At 51.8% G+C, this 20,066-nt stretch overlaps 2 protein-coding genes across 3 annotated transcripts in view; one reads left to right on the top strand and one right to left on the bottom strand.

Moving 5' to 3' along the window:
• LOC149332123 (uncharacterized) overlaps window positions 1–20,066 on the bottom strand; it is a 373,230-nt gene that overhangs the window by 240,269 nt on the left and 112,895 nt on the right. The window lies entirely within an intron of this gene.
• Window positions 1–20,066, top strand: part of LOC149332124 (uncharacterized) — a 39,354-nt gene that overhangs the window by 18,160 nt on the left and 1,128 nt on the right. Inside the window, exons 5-9 of one of the 2 annotated variants that reach the window (XM_089557076.1) lie at window positions 447–706; window positions 1,719–2,074; window positions 2,849–3,248; window positions 3,869–4,318; window positions 13,311–13,431. In XM_089557076.1, coding sequence (XP_089413202.1) covers window positions 447–706; window positions 1,719–2,074; window positions 2,849–3,248; window positions 3,869–4,318; window positions 13,311–13,431 — 1,587 coding nt within the window. The remainder of the gene's footprint in view (window positions 1–446; window positions 707–1,718; window positions 2,075–2,848; window positions 3,249–3,868; window positions 4,319–13,310; window positions 13,432–20,066) is intronic. The other variant, XM_089557077.1, reaches the window with a different exon arrangement.

Below are 20,066 nucleotides of genomic sequence, written 5' to 3'. Positions count from 1 at the left end.
TGAGGCGTTTCATGCTCCTGCATTACAATTGATAAAATTAGAGCCATTGGGTGGAGGGAAGTGACGCGATGAGACCAAATAATTCCCATTGGCTGGAAAAAAAAAAAAATTGGCAGGGGTTTAGCTCTGGTTAAACCTGGAGGATTGCGAAAGCAACGAGGAGAGAGAGAGAGAGGCGATGGAGAGTGCGCGGCAGCGGCCCGCGAAAGGCTCGGCGACTCGCGTAGTGTTGCTTCCGCAACAAAAAAACGTCACCAGAGAGGACAATTACGTTTAGCTGGCGGAAGTGACGTCACCAGATCGGAAGTGATGTCACTTCCGGTAAAGGCGTCGACAGCTTATAATGCTGTCGCGCTGCCAACATATAAGCGCAATTAGGTGTCCCTGTTAAGCTTAATTCCTCTTTTTCTTTCTCTTTCGTGCTCATCACATTTTCACGACGCCAGGCCACGGCCACCGCAGAATCCACCTCGCATAGCCCTCCCAGCAGCTCCACGAAACGGGTCAACTTCGAGGCGCAAACCAATGCAACACAAAACAGCACGACCGCCGACAGCAGCAGAGCGCCGGAAATGCATTCCCGCGAGGTTTACAACGCACCGTACGAGGCGGACGGACCGTACATCAACTTCAACGGCATCCGCAACGAGCCGTCGACTGTGCAGACCAGGCGCTTTTTCGAGCCGAGGTCAACGGGGCCGACAGAGTGAGTAGCATAACGTGCAGAACCCTTTCTCCGCAGTAATGCGATAACAACGCTCCCCTTACTTCCAGGGGAACCGCCAGCAATGTAACGAGGTTTCCTGGCTAGAGCAGTAACACGATCTCCGACCGCTCGTCCCCCATCACGCCCAATCCGTGCAAAAAAAAAAAATAGATTTCTGTCTACAAAGTCTATAGACTGTCTATAGACAAATCCTAGAGAACAGTCTATAGGCAATCTATAGATTTATGGTCATACACTTTTATGAGAGCTTTGTCCATAGACAGTCTGTAGACTATGAATAGACAAAGAGCAATATCTGTAGAAAGGCAACAGTCTATAAGAAGCCTACAGACCATCTTTATAAGGGAATGAGACATTTTGACGGTCACCATAGGCAGAGTATAAATACACCCGCCTCGTCTTCCTTTGTACAGATTCGGACGCAACCGCAGGCCCTTCTAGGGTGCGTCGCATACGCACTGTCCCCCCGCTTTGAACCCTCCCTCGCAAACACCAGCTAGAATCTCAAGATGTTCGACCGTAAATGCAGTTAACAGCCCCCATTACCGCTCACTCATTTCGTTCTGGTTCAGAAAACGCACACCATCATAAACACCAGCACCGCCTCCAACTGCCGCAACAATCGCCGTCGCCATCTGCCAGGTTACGGCCCTTAAAGACCATAAATACGGGCTCAATTACTGTTTCAATCAATCAATCATTCATGCAGGATAGAGGCACCTCGCAATAATCCACAATTATCATCGTCGGAAAGCGTTCACAGCGCTTCATAAAAACTAGTTCACATACAAGCGACTGAGCGAATTGAATTGGGCGGTGCGTCGCAGCGAAAACTCCCAACTTGTTGGGACCTCGTCGAGCGGGCGCGACAACTAAAAAAACGGACTTTTGCGTCGCGGCAGGAATCGCTAGCGTTTTCGCTTGCACGTGAATCAGGCTTAAGAAGCAATTCGCCGGAGCCAGCCCTCAAACGCCTTTCTGTTTCACACAGCTCCGGGTGGCGCACGCGCGACATCGAGGACCGCCGCGGGGAGCAGGCCGAAAACAACGGTCGTGTAGCCGAGGGAGGAAGGGGAAGCAGGGAAGGAGTAGGAGACCGCGGTCCTCCTCCTCCTCCGTCCGGTACCGGCGGATGGCAGCCGGTGCCCCCGCTCCAGGGCTCGCAGCTGTGGTGCGTGTACCGGCCCCCCAGCATCCACGACCTGGCAGCCGCCGACGACGACGAGTACCAGCTGGACGACGTCCCGGTGTCCCTGTGCACCGCCGTGGTCTACTGCTGCCTGGACCTCTGGAGGCACGGGGTGCGCATGTACCCCCACTCCGCCGACGAGTCGCCCGGTGAACACGGTGAGCGAGAGGGCAGCACACTGAGCGCGCGTCAAACAAACCCCTCTTTTCCAGCATGAGCTGCATCTCTTACAGTTCAAGTGGTGTCTCCTGGGACAAACCAGTAAGCACGAACTGATGGGCGAGTTGGTTATGCATCGTATGATTGAAACAGCGCAAGGCCGAAGGCCAAAGAAGAGAGCAGAGAAAGAAGGAAACAGACAACATCAGCGCTGTGTTGTCCGTTTCCTTCTTTCTCTGCTCTCTTCTTTGGCCTTCGGCCTTGCGCTGTTTCAATCATACATACCAGTAAGGCGCTGAAGCACTGAAGTCAATCCAAAGATAGAGGTAGAGAACGACAAAATACTTCCGGTTAAATGACTTCACTCCTGGTCGGCAGTTCCAGCTTAGTGATATCACTTCCGGCCGTCGCTTTCGGTTTAGTTACGGCACATGACGCGCTTTTCATGACCACGACTCACGTGCCATACATTTTAGCCCTGGTGCACACACCACTCACATCGATTTCCATCCATCGACCTTCTTCTCCTAGAGGGTGCACCTCTCAGGAGAGAGCGCGACATGACGAGTCCATCTTTCGCAAGCCAACAACTGCTCATGAAGTCGCTCATGAAGGTTCTTCAAGGGCTCTAACGCCGAATGCAGAAAAGAGGAAAGACAACGCAGGCTTTCCAGAGTCATTTTCAAACAGATGATCATGATCGCAATTTGTCTTTCCCGAGCCGCAATGCACTCCGTCGCTTCATTCGTTCACGCCTCGGGTTCATCCCGCAGGCGAGTACAACGAGGGTGACGGAGGTCCGCAGGGCATCTACCACTTCAACCGGCTGCGGACTCGTCGCGGGGCGCCCCAGACGCTGCGGCTGTACGCCATGCTGGGCGGACGCGACCAGACCACATGGAACTTCGCGCGCAAGATGGCCCCGGTCGACCCCAACTCCGGAGACGACAACGAGGGCGACGGTCAGAGGTCCAGGCGGCAGGCACGACGCAAAGAAGACGGCGGCGCTGCTCGCAAAGACGACGGCAGCAACAGCAGGGCCGGCAGAGGCGCCCTCTGGTCATCGGCGGCGGCGGGCCGCCCCGTCAACTACACGGTGCTGGACAGGGCGGTGGACCTGAGCGCCCGCTGGCTACAGCGCCTCAACCTCGACGGCTTCGTCTTCAACTACAGGTGAACCTGGACGACGCGCCTTGTACAGAAGACGTGCATTCCCTTCGGTTAGGCAAAGCGGCGTGCAGGCCCGCGTCATCGTGTGAGGCTACCACTGTATTCGCGGCTAACAGTTGATCTGTTAAGAGACTGAGTGTTGGCTGATGATACCTTGCAATTAGGCCAAGGGAGTAAGGGTTGCACTTTTTAGGACTAATCGGTGCAACACTCACTTTTTCACCTTTTTTACCTCCCATTGTTCTTTGCGGGGCCATGAAACTCAGGTGGCCGTGGGAACTCTTGGGATGTGGAATAGGTGGACACTTCTTCGCAACAACTATTTCGGAGCACTACGAAGAGTCTGAGCGCTTTCCGTTGTTCCACCCCAAAGGTTAAGCCAAAAAGGAATAAACAGATTAGAGGAGTTAGTCCTTCGGCGACTCTTTGCACTGCCATAACGCGATATATACCCTAAACGAGGCACAATTACTCCATTAGAGTCTGCATACGAATGAATCGCCAGCCATATTCAATCCCCTCTGCAGGGGACTAATCGTTCGTAGCGAGTACTAAGTGCTGCAGTTAGTCCCGCTTTCAAGCGTGCACGTTTACGCGCGTGCGCACGTCCCGTCCTCTCACAGGTCGGACCCGCACTACCCGCGAGCGGACGCGGTCTATCTGCTCCACTTCCGCGCCTTCCACGAGCGACTGACCGAGCGGGGCTTCCACGCGGCCCTCGTGCTGCCGGACGCCGTGACAACACCGGCGACCGGAAGCGGAAGCGGCGCATTCGGGCAAACCGGAAGCGGCGGGACGGACCGGAAGAGAGGGCGCAGCGGCGCCACATCCGTGGCGCGCCTGGTGGCCACGGGGTACACGCCCCTCGTGCTGCCCACGCACGACCTGGTGCCCCAGGACCGGAAGCTGCACGGCCGGGACGAGGCAGCGAGCGACCAGCAGTTCCACGACGCAGCACTGCCGCCGCCGCAGGACCACGGGTCCGAAGTGAACGCAACGTCCGCCGCCACATGTCCCGCGCCCTACTCCAGCGATGACCCGGCGCTCCTCACGCAGGAGAAGATGCTCGCAGGGTGCGTGTGCGCGCACGTTTTTAAGAGCGTGAGGCGTCTAACGGAAACAGTAACCACGTGACCACACTATATCACATACCAACAGTTTGTCAAGGACGCGTCTGTCTGCAATGAAGGTCAAATGGACAAAAACCGTAACCACCTGACCACACTATATCACACAACAACAGTGGGCGCGTAGCGCCTCAAATGATACCTGTACTTTCGATCCGTTATATATGTGCCAACATAGCGGCCATCGAATTGTAAGCCAGCTGTAGCCACTGTATCCCCGCAAATTTCTTAATCTCATCAACACTATTGCATACAGAAGAAACACACAACATACAAACGAACGGAAGCATCCGTGCATTTCTTCTCTATGTGATCGTGTTTTTTCGGTGTATTTATGATACAAAATTTATTCACAAACCAATCTGTTTGTTTTCCTTACACCTTTGATAATCCATATCTAGTTTCACAAATCCAGCTTATCCTTATACCCCTGTCACACTAGCAAATTTAATGTCATTCGAATCGAATGACATTAGCACCTAATGTCATTATTCGACTGCTACACGGGAACATGTAATGTCATTAGGTTCGAATGACATTCGCCATCGAATGAGTTAGGGGAACTCATTCGCATTCGATCTCGAACCGAATGCGTACTCTAGACACCAGATACGCAGCAGGAACAAGCGACGCGAAAAAATAATGTGCACACTGCCAAACCTAGAAAGTGCATTTGTTTAGTTCTGCTAAAAAAAAGTTAATGTTGGTGTGAATCTGTTCACACTAGAGGCTGTCGTGGATAGCTATTACTCTCGGTCTCAGCAGCCTACAGCAGCGGCCGAGCGCGAAGCAGCGTCTTTCCCACGACCGTCGGTCATTTTGGGATGCGTGATTCTTGCTGGCTGGCGTGCCCTGTTTGTTAAGCTCGAAGGCACTTAAAGACGTAACTGAGCAGTTAACCTTTTGGAATTCATTTCCAAGTTCCGCGCGTGTCCGCGCGCCGCCATGTCAGCCATTTTGTTTGTTTACATTTATCGGATTTGTGGTTGACTTTGTACTTGACTTGGCTTTTGATGGCTAAAGTTGTGCAGAATGGCCGCAAATAATATTTTAAGCGCATAATACGGCACACAAATGTTCTCACCCGCTTTTGAAACACTGCACAACAATTTCAAACATCTTTTATGCGCGCCGATGACGTTCGGTTGGACTATTTTTTTTTTTCACTGATCGTCGATGCCATCATTTTCGAATGACATTACTTTTTTCCGTGTAGCACCGAAAGAGACCGAATGACATTCGATGCATCGAATGCCATTAGGTTCGAATGACATTAAATTTGCTAGTGTGACAGGGGTATTAGTCTGCATCTTTCGCAGCTCTTTACGCCTCAAAAAGGGAGAGCTCGCTAAGCTAACTTCTGCCTACCTTGAGTAGCTCCTTCCAACAATCCAACATGGAGGCAGAGTACGACAACAGCTTATCCGACTTCACTGAATTTGCGATTAGTCCATATGGGAGCGACGGCTCAGGGAGTACAGCCCAACGTGTTTTAGGATAGCATTTCTTAGTTGCGCCCAACGACTGACTCTTGTGCTAAATTGCGTCCTTTCAAACTCAGACTTTACTCATGCGCAGACAGAACTCCGGAACGCATGAACATGCGCAGTGGCGTCCAGACTGTATCGCGTAGGGATCCTGGCAGCTGGGTTCTCATGACTTTCTTTTATTACGCTCAGCTAGTGCTTTCCACCTACGTTGCGTAACACTGCCTTGCCCGACGACGGAAACAAGACGACGAAAGCCACTCGTTGACGACAACGCAGCACACTCCTAAAAAAAAAAAACAAAAACAAAAGAACACGGCGTTCTCGCCGAGACGGATTTCTCTTGCCAAACCTAGGCCATCCTCAAACACGACACGAAAATGCTTTCACTGCGTGCCCGGAATGTACGCACACAAAAGCGACTCACAATGTTTTTTCGACGCGAACATCCCGGTTTCGATCGAAGCAGCTAGGGTGTCGAGGTCGGACGAGTCGAACCTGCTGATACAATCATTCATCACAACTGGGTGAGACGGGGAATGTGGAAAGGGGAGGGGGGGGGGGGTGTTTAACGCGAGGAGCAGGGTTTCTTCTTTTTCCGACACAACCTCCAAAATCACCCTTGTTTAAAAGCATCGAACCACGGCTTTTTCGTGCCTCGGTTCCTCAGAGATCGAAGGTTGCGTACAGGGTGTAGCGATACGTTTGTACATGCTTTCTCGGCATGCGGACGCCGGGGAGAGGGGTTCGATAAGGTTATCTGCGAGAGCTCTCATCCCTCTACCGGTCGTGGAGTGTCTTCAAGGACTGCGGCAGATCCAGAGGACCACAGAAAGCTCGGGAGACGATATACTAGATAAACAGTTGGGAGATAGCGTGGTGTGGCTCTGGCGTAATCCTCGAGGCCGTTATCAGTATATACTACGATACAGATACTTATATCACAAGTACCAACCGTAACTCCATGTGTAGTGTCCCGCTTAACTGACCACAGTACTACATACTTGCGGCTGGAATCGTCTAGGAGCGTTAAGGAGGATTACACGTTCTTTACTTAATAACCTCCTCTCGCCCTCAATCCTTACCCCGATCTAGCTCGAGTAGCTAGGTGGTCATCCGCCACTGTGGCTCCGTGGTTAGAACGCTCGGCTACTGAGCCGAAGTACCCGGGTTCGAACTCAACCGCGGCAGTCGCGTTTCGATGGAGGCGAAACGCAAAAGGCACCCGTGTGGTGTGCGATGTCAGTGCACGTTAAAGATACCCAGATGGTCGAAATTATTCCGGAGACCTCCACTACGGCACTTCTTTCTCTCTTCCTTTTTCCCTCCCACCTTCCTCGCTTCCCTCACGGCGCAGTTGAGGTGTCCGCCGGGAAGTGAGTCCGTTAAGGCCCAACTCCAATCTCAGTTCCGAGGCGTCGCGCCGCGCGTCACCGCGCGCTAGGCGTCACAGGCGTCAGCCAGAACCAGTCTGCGCATGCGCGCGGCGTGAGACGCGAGCAGCGCGAGCGCTGACGCTCCGATCTGTCCCTGCCAGATATTTGGCGCGGCGCCAACAGTGAGCGAGTGTCGATGGCGCTGCGGGTTTTGAGATACAACATCACAGTGTGTACCAAATACATTCCACGCGTTTTAAAATCAGTTATTTACTCGAATTACTACCTCTCACCACTCTTGGCAGTCGAACTGCTTTTAGCAACATCAACCGAGACGCGAGCGGCGCGAGCCAGTTCCCGGAGAATGGAGATGTGTACCGCTCTCGACGCCCGACGCGGCGCGGCGCTCAGCGCGCCAGCGCGCGGCGCGACGCCTCGGAAGTGGGATTGGAGTTGGGCCTTTACTACGCCTTCCCTTTTCTCACAGCCAATTTGTTTTGTTGCGTTAGCAACACTACGCCAGGTTTTCGCCTCGTCGCGTAGCCGCTGGCCGGTAGGTACGAATGGCCTCGAACAGCCGTCGCCTAGCAACAGTTTCAGCCGAGCTCCGCCGGGTGGCGCCGTCGTCGGCGCCGCGCCGCTGCCGCGCGCTCCCGCCAGATACGTGCTCGCCGCCAAGGTAGAGGGTGAAGAGGTGGCTCTTGTCGTTATGGGGAGCGCTAAAGAGAAGCAACGGCGACAGGACCAAGCTAGAAAGAGACTACGCGCTCGAGAGACGGCAGCAGAACGCGTTGAACGACTCGAAAAGCGTCGCAGCTAACCCAACTGACCAGGCTTAACCAGAACTAAACCACGCCTAATTTTTTTTTGCTCGACCACCGTAGCGCCTTCTTTTATTGTCACAGTCTCCTCCCCTTCCCACTCGCACAACATACCAACCAGCATTTTTATCTTCCCGAAATGAAGGACACGAAGGCTTGAAGTGTACACGCTTTAAACGCACTCCCGAACTTTAATGTCTGCTTCCGGTCGTGAGATCCTCGCCGCCCACAGTGGTTATGGTGCTCGGCTGCTGACCCGAAAGACGCGGGTTCGATCCCGGCTGCGGCGGTCGAATCTCGATGGAGGCGAAATTATAAAGACCCGTGTACTGTGCGATGTCAGTGCACGTTAAAGAACCCCAGGTGGTCGAAATTTCCGAAGCCCTCCACTACGGCGTCTCTCATAGCCTGAGTCGCCTTGGGACGTTAAACCGCATAAACCAAACCAAAGCAAAATTACGCACAGACGCCCGCGCGAACGCAACGATATCGCGTCGAAACGCAACGTATAGTCGCGCTCGCGCACGTCCTTCCTGATTGTAAAAACTGCGCCCTAACAAGGCGACAATTTCCGCAAAAGTGAACAGTACGCGCCCTCGAGCGAACTCGTGTAGCGGCCGAGCGAGCAGTTGTTCCTCTCTCAATGCACGCAGCTCTCCTTTCGTAAGACGCCGCCCATTAGGCCGACTGCCCGCGCTTACGTAACGGGCCATTAAGCGGCATGCATGGCTAAGCAGGGAAAAGATAAGGACAGTGCCCGTCGGAGTCGCATGATGGATGCTCCACAAAGAAGACCCCTAGTCTTCTCTGATTTAGCTGCGTGCAAACAGCGGGCACCGCGCCGCTACAGCGCTTTGCGCTGCTACGCGCTCTTGCATGCGCATGTACCCTCTATACGAAGCGGGCAGATATGAAAATGCACATCGACTGAAAGTCCCTATTTGCGTCCACATTCATCGGTCTGAACGAGCTGGGCCGAATTCGAGGCACTGAGCAGATCGGGCGTGTGTGGGGCTCACGATGCACGCGAAGTCAGCATTAGGGAGCTCCGGGAGACCAATACGAGCTCTTAAGCGCAAGTAATGGCCTCACTGCGTTAACAGAGGGCGCCACTAACTAGACGTACACAACATGCTATTGCCCGGAGATCATTTAGGCAGGGTTCCGAAGTAAAGCTCCTCAATGATTATTGAGGGCCTCAACCCGAATTAGTCGGTGGTGGTATCTGTCGAAGTCCTGTTTCACCAGGAAACCAAAATATAAGTTGGAACTACATACTGGCGTCGTTGCGTTAACAGAGGGCTCCACCAACCAGACGTACCCAAGGTGCTGTTGCCGGCAGACCATTAGGCAGCAATCCGAAGTAGAGCCCCTCAATTATTATTGAAGGGGCCTTAGTCCTAAGTAGTCGGTGGCGACATCTGCCGCAGCCCTGACTGACCAAAAAACGAATACATAAGTTGAAGCTGTCACTGCTACCTGAGTCGCTTTACCTGTGGTAAACCCTGCGGTAAAAGCCTGTCCGAATGGCCAAAGCGACGACCTTCCAAGAAATTGGAAATTTTTCACCGCGCCGCGCAGTCGCACAATTCATTCAGTTGCTTGCATGTGAAAGGGTCTTGAAGTGGAAGAAGACGGTTAGCGAGATGCTGTTGACGAAACTCACCTCCTCCTTGACAAATTCACCTCGTTGGGCGCGTGGGGTTTGCCGCCCAAAATCTATACGAGCGCTGTAATGGGGGACTCCGTACTGGAGGGCTCTTGAATAATTTCTAAACCCTGGCGGGGTTCTTTCACGTGCACTAACACCACACAGAACGTGAACATATTTGCATATCGCCTCCATCAAGGTGCAGCCGCTGCGGCCAGTATTCGATCCAGCCGACTCGGCCGCGCACACCACAACCACGAAACCACGCGACGGGCAGTCTATAGATAATCTATAGACGAGCAGAAAAACCTTGATGTAGACACGGACAAGAGACAAGGACAAGTCTACTCTTGTTCTTGTCTTTGTTCGCGTTATAAACCACATCAAGATGAGCTACTAACTCGCCCAACGGGAAGTTTTAATGAATAGAAATATAGAGGTGGGCAGCAAAACCTATAAGACAGGAAGTATAGCCTACAAACGTTTTCAGCGATAGACGTGTATAAATGTAACCTCCAACTGGCAACGTCAGCGCGTGCGCCTATTGATCCCGTTTCCACGGACGAAAACAGGGGCGTATTCGAAAGCGCGCCTGATCTATATACGTATAAGCGTAATAGATTCTACATACCGAATCTATATATCTATAAACACACCGCCGATTCTGAAGCTCCACGAAGAGCGAAGCCGAGTGACGCCGATACATTCGTCGCACGACCACGCGCATGGCCGTCGTCGGAATGCACACACACACACACAGAAAAGGACAAAACACCACGAAAGCGTACAACTGTAAGAGCAAAAAGTGCACACTCGTCATGACCGCGAATCGCACGAGTGTACTCCAATCGCAATTCTAGTCTCACACGCTCGGCGTACACGGTCGAACGCGCATCAATTGCGTTCGTCTGCGACGCCAGCGACACCCGACGTCGACGACGACAGCGACGCTAGCGACGTCGACACCTTCCGCGCGAGTGGCTGGCTACACGCGCGCGCCCCCGCGTCTACCCGTTGACCGTGCCGGAAAGTTGCGTGCAATGCACTGAAGCGTACGGCCACGTCTCTCTCGACCAGTGTGGAAGAAGACACACAACTCCGAATTGCCTATCACTGCGACGCCTCGCATGGAATGGAGTGGCAGGAGTGTAAGAAGAGACAGGAAAAGAAAACAAGAATCAAAGCTTTAGGATTGCCAACCGTCCATCTGAAGAGAGGATCTGAAAACGAGAGCTGTTCACAACACCCCCCCCCCCTTTCCACCCCCCCCCCCCCCCCCCCCCCCGGGCTAGTTTCAATGAATGCACCCACCACCACGCCTATTGGTTCACCGTCATCACGTGACCACAGATGCCGGGACACACTTATTCGCTCTTTTCTTCCTCCTAGTTCTCCCCTTCTACTGATTCCTGCTCTACATTTTTTTCCATCTTAGTGTAAAGTACAGGCGTCCGTTTCATGTGCCAAAAAGCGTACTTCTCAGTATATTATACACATAGATACCTTTATTTTCTTCGTGGATTTTTTCGCCTAATTAATTCCTCTTTTCCTGTTTCATTACTTGGCATACGTGCAGAATGAAGCTACAAATCTAATACAAGTCCTACAGGACCTGTATATAGTTTTCGAGTCCGCAGTACTTAAATCAATCAAATAAACAAATAACACAACGGTGTTTAACAAACACGGAAGCATCTCTCTTCTGTAACCACGCTAAGAGGAGGCGCACATGCGAGAATACTTTCTCTCGGGGTTAGAACGTCCGTCCCTTCGCTATCCCTCTCTCACCTACCCCGGCGCTGCACCGAACTGACTAACCCGAATATCAATGCGAGAGTGTATGTATACAGTTCGCTTTCCGAAGCGCGATCACGCACCATTGCGATGCGCGCTCGCCGTCACGGCTGCGTGCGCAGGGGAAAAAAATACAAAAATAAAATAACAAATAAAAGACGTTGCGGAAGGGAAGGACGTGCCTTGACATTCGAGCTGCGCAAGCACACACTCGACGCGTGCAATGTCGGTGAGTTTCGTAACTGCGCAAGAAACAAATTACGCCGCCTCTCGAAGCGTGCGAGACGCACGTATTTTTCTTTCTTGCAACAACGGGAAGACGGTATTCGTAACGCCCTTGGCGAGAACGCTGTTCACAAGCCACTCAATGGCGGACTGCGCAACTGCGCTATTTAAGTTCCTCGTTCGACAAAGTGTTAAGCAATGCTATACATCGGAGGGACTTGCTTAAACCGCATTCCTATGCATCCTTGCGTTAGCGATGTTAGCGCGGTACCCGTATCGCGTCACCTAAAGCCAACGTACAGCCAAGAGGGTTTGATATCGGCTGAGACCGCTTATAGTTTCGATGGAGGCGAAACGCTAGGCGCCCGTGTGATGTCAGTTCACGTTAAAGAACCCTAGTTGATCGAACTTATTCCGGAGCCCTCCACTACGGTACCTCTCATAGCCCATGTCGCCTTGGGATCTTAAACTCTATATACCATACCATTACCATACCATATACCATGCCATATACCATACCATATACTATACCATATACCACACTATTACCATACCATTACCATACCACATACCATGCCATGTACCATCCTCCTCTTATAAGACCACCTGACAGGTCTCCTCAGAGACCGATTAATTAATGGCCGGTACAGTGGACGAATGAGGTCATCGCAGCCTGACTCAAAGTGATGGTAAAGTTCCACAGTTTCGGTCAACGCCTAGAAATGTCTAAACGTCACCTGTGCAAAATTTCGACATCTGCGCAATGTCAAATGAAAGAGACGTAACGGTGTACGAGACACTATACAAAGTTATTACAGCACTTTGTTTTTGTTGTTATTTTCGCAGTTTCGTACTCTACGGCTTGCTCTTGAAGCGTGTTCCATCCCAGCCACACGTCAATCGGCGCGTATTCCGGTTCTCAGCAAACCTCACCTCTGCTTTTACGGAGAACGCGTCACTGTCAGTCGCAGTTCTCCGTCCCGACCTATGGTGTCCAACTATGCACGGAATAACTGTGCCTCGCCCACAAACCTTCTACCGTAGACGTGCCTGTCCCTCAAGCAGAAAAACTTTATGAGATCACTGCTGCGACCGGCATTGGAGCAATGCGAAAGCAAAACGTCCACATACTATATCGACGTCCGCGGCTATTATGACGTCCATGTACTATATCGACGTCCGTGGCTATTTTGACGTCCAAGTGCAATTTTCGCGTGTAATTAACTATAACTCATGAACTAAACTTTTCCCACAAAGATCTCATCACGCACCAACACAATCAAACTTTTGCACATTTATCTTTATTGCACGACACAATCGTGCGGACAAGTTTTTAAGATGCGACATAGACAACTATTGCTTTCGCATTAATAAAACTGTACTGCGTTGTTTTTATGGTATTGTATTGTAGATACGCTAACTATACCGTTTCTACAGCAATTAAGGCAACTGTGTCCAGGCAGGCGCGGCAACGGCAACGCGTTACCGTAATTGACGTACTATATCCGAACGGCTGTGCTAAAACTTTCGATGGACGTCTCTGCGCATTGTCGCATGCGTACCAAACCGTGCCATGCTACGCAGGCGCTACGGCAAGCTGACCGTGACCATGAAGCTGAACACGCTGGTGACGGTGTCCTTCAAGGCGGACCATTACAGGCTGCGGAACCCCAAGCTCTTCAAGGAGCTCACGCCGGCCTACAAGGTGAGGCACACACGCCTGCCCCGTGGCATTGCTGCTGCGGCTGCTCGCATTAGAGGAACACGTAACGCGCTGCAATTACGACCGCATTGCCTTTCGCGGTCGTCAGAATACCTGTCTCCTAATTGCAGCTCCGCGACCAGCTGCCGCATGGTGATGGTATCGACGAACACATTTCCCCACCAACGGCAATACACATTCCCTCACGCAAAGTTTGCACTGCACGACAGATGTGCGCCCCGGGTCGTTACACGCTACGAGGAAAGTTTTGATGATCATAAAATGTTTTATTGGCTCTGTTTTTTTTTCCTCTCGCTCTGTCCGCTCTGTCGTTCGCGCTTCAGAGCAACCTCCTTCAACCAACAAACTCTGCAGCAAAAAAAAAAAAAAATTAAGTACGAACAACACACCACGAGGCGTGCAACACAATCTTGGCATCCTGAAATGCTGGCCACAATACTAACACTAATGTCCTAGATTCCAAAGCATTGTAGACAACAGTCTTATTCGCAACTTATAGCAAAGGTGATGACGACGACTTGATTTCAATGGCGCAATGGAAGCTTTGGCCAACGGATTTCATGGATATAAAGTGTTTCGCCCAAATATGTTGCACACTTAATTCAGGAGGCAATGATACGAAGAAGATCCTCAGAAGGTAAGGACGAATTAACGAGAGCAGTTTACAGGCCCACTATTCTAAAAACGACGCAAAAAGCTAAACGGCTCGACGCGTGACGGGATGTGCTTATGGGGGTTTAAATGTTAGTCTCAAAGCCACTCAGGCTATGAGGGACGCCGTAGTGAAGGGCTCCGGAAATTACGACCACCTGGGGTTCTTTAACGTGCACTGACATCGCACAGCACACGGGCCTTTAGAATTTCGCCTCCATCGGAATGCGACCGCCGCGGCCGGGATCAATCCACCGTGAAATAAGATGTGTCAGTGGACCGGAGTGGACCGGCGTTTCTTTAAAGAACCGAAAGGTCAACACGCCTGACCACTCACGAAGCGGCTAAGGCCGGCACCGTACAGCGAAGTACAGAAAATGCACGTTTCCTTTACGCGCGTGACCGCCTCATTTCTCTCTCGCCCTCTCGTGCTCCCGTCTGGAAAACCCCGCCAGCCAGCGCGGCGCGAAGCCAAGTCCCTCATTAGGCGCCCACTTACAAACTCGACGACGAGATAAACCGTCGGAAACACACACCACTACCGCGGCGGCGGTGCCCGCACAATTAGCTCCGTATCCCCCCCCTCTTTTGCTTCGCCCAGCTACACAGTTCTAACCGAGCATGCTTTCCGTGCGGTGCTCAATAGCGTGAGTGTGTGTTCTCCGTTTCGTATACACGCTGTCGAGGTTCAGGGAGAACGCCCCGCTTTGCGCTTGCTTTGCGAACTTGGCTTTGCGACGCCCTTGATTGGCAGGCAGCGCGGCCTTGAAGGCTCTGAGACAGCGTGGCCGCCTCCGCCGCAGGTATTTGCGGTTATATACGAAAAAAGAAGCGCGGCGCGGGCGGCCCGGCGGAAAGCGTGTGTGTGGCGCGCGCGCCTGCCCGCCTCCCTCCCGTCTCCGCTTCGCAATTTGAGTGCAGCGCTGGCCGAGACTGAGCGCGATAAAAAAATATAAGGAAATAAATAAGCCCGGTTGGTCAGCCTCCTCTCCAACGAAAATGTACACTCTAAACAGGGAGAAAGCTGTCCTCTAACCCCCTTCCGTAAGGGGGAATGCGCTAGAGGATAGCTTGGTGTTATGGGGGGTGGCGTTGAAATGCTTGTTTCTTTCTTGAAACAGCGGCTTTAGATCCCTCCGATCCGCATTGTGGTATCTAAACAACCAGCACCGCACTACTCTAAACACAAGGAGTAGACAGGGAGTAATTCCGCATTGTGGTATATAAACGACCAGCACCGCACTACTCTAAACACAAGGAGTAAACAGGGAGTAATTTCAATTCAAACTGAATTGAATTGAAATTACTCCCTGTTTACTCCTTGTGTTTAGAGTAGTGCGGTGCTGGTTGTTTAGATACCACAATGCGGATCGGAGGGATCTAAAGCCGCTGCTTCAAGAAAGAAACAAGCATTTCAACGCCACCCCCCATGACGCCACTCTTCACTGGGGCTCCGCTCTCTCTGTATGCGCCTCGGGTCCCGTAAAGACATCTATACTAGAACCGGGACAGCTACGAAGGGGAACAGGTATGTTCTATAGCTAGCGCTCGAGAAACAAAGCTTTTCTGTTTATTTGTTTGTTTTACCAGGAAAGGGTTCCGCTACAGGCTAACTGCATCCTCGGGATTACCAACCAAACGAGAAAAAAAGAAACTAATTACGCGCGGTTAGCGCTCATAATATACCGCAGCATAACCATCGAATGCGCGGGAGTGAACTCGCATGTTCCCTTCGATGACGGAACAGACCGTTTGTACCACGTATACAGTGCACTGAATCTGATGTAAGGTTCAACTCAGGCATCACTACCCTCAGCACACGTAGCAGAACTGTCAGCGACAAAGCAGTAGCCGTTTGGTGACGTCACCAGACAGGCTCGTTGGAACAGACCGTATGTACAATGTATACAGTGCATTGAATCAGATGTAACGCTCAACTCAGGCATCATTTCCCTCAGCACGCGAAGCAGAACTGCCAACGACAAAGCAGAAGCCGTTTGGTGACGTCACCAGACAGGCTCGTTTCGAGCACATCCACACAGCAACTACACCACGAGGTCCTTAACGTGTAGCATGGCGGGCGCATACCTTCCTTCAACAAATGCGACCTGCTTGCACCTAACTACACACGAAAGGGTTGAAGAAGGGTCGGGAAAGGGGAGGGGGGCAGTGTATATTTTGGCCGGCGCTTGCCCCAACTCGACGGCTGAAGCGCGAGAGACGCTCTGGAGTCGCTCCAAGGTCGCACCTCGGCGGCGTCGTCGTCATGTGTCTTTCTCGGGTACGCGTCGACGACTGCACTCGCGAGAAGCGCACAACGAGCAACAAGCGAGCACGCGAAGGACGTGGGCTAAGCTGCGGCAGCTAGCTCGTTAGGGGGCTCCCACCGATGCTCACTGCAGTCACCACACACGCGCTGTCTGTGAACGAAGCTGGAGGGCAGCCCACAGCTGACGGAGAGAGGAAGCGAACGCTCGACGGCGTGTTAACACGGAGCTCGTTCTCTGAGTGCGTCCGTTTCAAGGAAACCCTGCTTGTCGCGGTTCCCTCCAAATATCAAGGCGAAAGCCCTTAATGGCTCATACTGTCGTCCGTTAACAAAGTGTGTCACACGCGTTTAACTCGGGAACTAAAGAAGTTAGAAGAAAACCAATGGTTGCTTCAGGTAGAGGAGGAAAAAATGAACATAGAAGCTAAGTTTGACGACTGTAGGTTAATTAGTTAATTAATCATAGGCAAAAATTTCGAAATTGCGTCGAAATAGCGCGGACGTCAATATACCAGGGCAACGGTGTGACGTCACATCCACCGGAATTCGTCACGGCATAGTGAAAATTGTCACAGAATGGTCGGGAAAATGTCGGATCTGTGTCAAATTAGACGGAGAAATGTGGCATTAAGCGTAATTAACACTTAGATCCCCGAAAGATGTATAATTTGCGTATCGATATAGCCACGGGAACGGTTTGACGTCACATCCGCCGCAAGTCATCACAGCATAGTGTCCTCGGCTTTCGCCTCTCACCACTTTAGTTGCCAAAGTGTCCGCGCACAATCTTTTTTTTCTTCCTCTAACTATCGAGGCAGGGCTGCGACGATTCCAAAACTCCGCTGCTGCTGCCACGGTAGAAGCCAGGTTACGCGTCACGTGACCCCTTGAGAGATGACGTCACGCAACTCACGAGCTCTAAAAGCCAAAGCTCACCAGTCCATGCTTGCCTTGTTTCTAGTTACCGATTTTTAACCACTGCTCAAAATGTAAAGGCCTGCGCAAACACGGCTTTTAGAGCGCAGCTCTTAGGCTCCCGTTCCTGCGTTCAGCTTCGTAGTCGTCGTTCCCGTCGGCGTAAGAAGCCATTTTACAGGTGACGTGTGAAGGCGTGTGACAGGTGCCGTGTTGGCAGGTAGTAGCAGCGCGAAACGCCACCTGCCACGGCGAGAACGCAGGAATAGACAACCGGAAGGTGGGAGCCACGGGAAGATCCCGGAGGGTGAATAGCACCTAGCAGCGATGGCAGGTAGTATCTGCGCTCAAATTTCGCGTTACCGACTATCGTAATCGTCTGCCAATTTTTTTCTCAAATGCGGCGCGTTCAACTAATGTATCTGAATACCAGAAGTGTCCTGAGTACTCGTTACAATGCCTGCCAGTCCCCTAAGCGAAAACACGAAAGCAGTTAACAGACTCGGTCCATTACTACACACCACCGGTGCATCCCGAAACGCGCATTACGTCAGCACGCAGGAATGTGACGTCACTAGGCCACCGAGTATGGCACCCGGCCATTGTTCCAGCGCAGACCGAGCTGCCAGGAAGGTTTCAGAGCGCACGACTGCAGCGAAAAACGAGCTCCCCTCGAGGCTGAACCGCACCTCTCGTTTGGCAACTTCTGTCCCAAACTCACTATTTTACTCGGTGCGTGCTGCGCACGTCCTCGACACACTCGCTACTACCGGGCGATGACGTCACCAGTGCTTCCGCTTCCGGCGCTGCTTTTGTGCGCGCGCGCGCTCGCTTGTCGACGCGTACCACGTCACGAAACAGGTGACGGATGTGCTCCGCTGTCGCAAATGCGGAATGCGCGTCCCTCAATGAACGGGCGCCATTGCGTTAGTCAATATACTGCACAGCGCAAGCTGTCCCGCTACACTGGCAAAGATCCCTTGCAACAAGGACTCCCTTACGCAAGGTAGAGTTACGAAATGACCCCGCTAATATGGCGAGCGGTCCCCGCCAATGAAGCGCCAACAAGGGCACTCGTTTAATGCCAGTACTGTTCCCGTCAGTTCTGTTCTATTTCGTACCCTATTATTCTTGGATTTTATGGAGTTTAACGCTATTCTATTATTCTATTTCATTCTAGCCATAGCACAAAATTTTACTCTATTTCGTCACTGTTTCGTGCAGACACCGCGAAAGCAGGTAAAATCCATAAGAAAGGAAACTATACGGTCTCCGCCAAAGCTGATGGGTCTTAGTAGCCTAACTTGGAAGCCTTGCATGATTATATGTAAGACCCATTGTTGCTTCATTACTGTTAATCTATACCTTTAGGCACGATAAATATAGTGATAACTAAGGCGCTCCTTAATTAGTAGCGCCAGCGCTTCTACTAATGAAGCGTCTTAATGAGCAAGCATAATAGTGTGACCAGCTAAGAGCTATAGCGTTAATTACTCAACCAGCCCCTCAAACGACGGAATCAAAGACTTTTGCGTGGCAATAATAATGCACACAAAACGTAGCCATAACTTGTCATTAAACCGCCAACCACCCACTCGCTTATTCTGCTGTGTGAAGAACACGCAAAAAAAAACTAGCCGCAACTCTCACGTCAAGGCTCCAACCACAGCATATCAGCCCGCTAGTTCTGAAGCCGCTGGTTAAGAGAAGACCGCTCCCGAGCACTGACTCCTTACTAGTACCGAAATGAACACTTTGGCAGCTGCACTGCAATCGCGTCGTTCGCATACAGCACGCACCAGCGGAGCCGATATGCAAATAGATGGTCCACGCTCTGCGCTTCCGCTTTTACTTTTTCTCACTTGCTTTTCTCCCTTCGTTCGCTTGTAGGCTAATGTAGAGTCAGTCGAAGCCGGACCCTCAGACGCATGCAGACGAGGCCCATGCATTCGGCGCGCATCGAAGGGCGCGCCATTTGCATCGCGTTGCTTCGTTTTGCCTAAACGGCTTCCAGCTGCTCGCTCCCTTGGAGTTGAGCTGGAAAAATACTGGAATAGTAAGGTGGACAGTTTCACTCTTTCCTTCGCTTTTTTTTCTTCTATCTCCCTCTCTCCGTTATCGAGGCGTCAAAGTGGATGCGCATAAATAGAGAGCGCCATCTGGCACATCCCGCTCGCTTGCCTCGCCAAACTCGTTTTTAATGCTTTAGAAGCCCCACGGGGCCAAAATGCGTCCTGACGTCACTGGCGGTAAAGGCATCAACAGCTGCTGACGCTATCGCATCGTCAACACATATAGTGGAACAATAGATGTCCCTGTGAATTCTTCATGCGAAATGCCCCGTCGGCCATAAAATTCTTCCATTGGCTGAAGGGAAGTGACGTCACCAGACCGAAGATTTCCATTGGCTGGAGAAAAGTGACGTCACCAGACCGGATCATTTCCATTGGCTGGAGAGAAGTGACGTCACAAAACCGGAGCGTTCCCACTGGCTAGAGGGAAGTGACGTCACGAGAAGGGATGCGACACCCCCCATACCGGAAGTAACGTCACTTCCGGTGAAGACATCAATAGCGGTAATGCTACCGCACTGCCGATACATATTCTAATGAGGTATCCCGGTGAATTTTTCTTTTAAATGGTGTAGATTGACGTTAGCTTAAAGTTCTTAGAGACAAGCGCATTTAAAGGAAACGCGCTTAGAACAGCTGGGCGTTAGGCTTGATAAGTTAGTGTGGAGGTAAGTAACGAAAGGGCGATGAGCGAAATTACCGCCGATATC

Source organism: Amblyomma mixtum, chromosome 8 (genome assembly GCF_055824585.1).
Source record: "Amblyomma mixtum isolate Tamu chromosome 8, ASM5582458v1, whole genome shotgun sequence".
NCBI lineage: Eukaryota > Metazoa > Arthropoda > Arachnida > Ixodida > Ixodidae > Amblyomma > Amblyomma mixtum.
The sequence above is the reverse complement of the archived record's forward strand: the minus strand, read 5'-3'. Positions and strand labels throughout refer to the sequence as shown.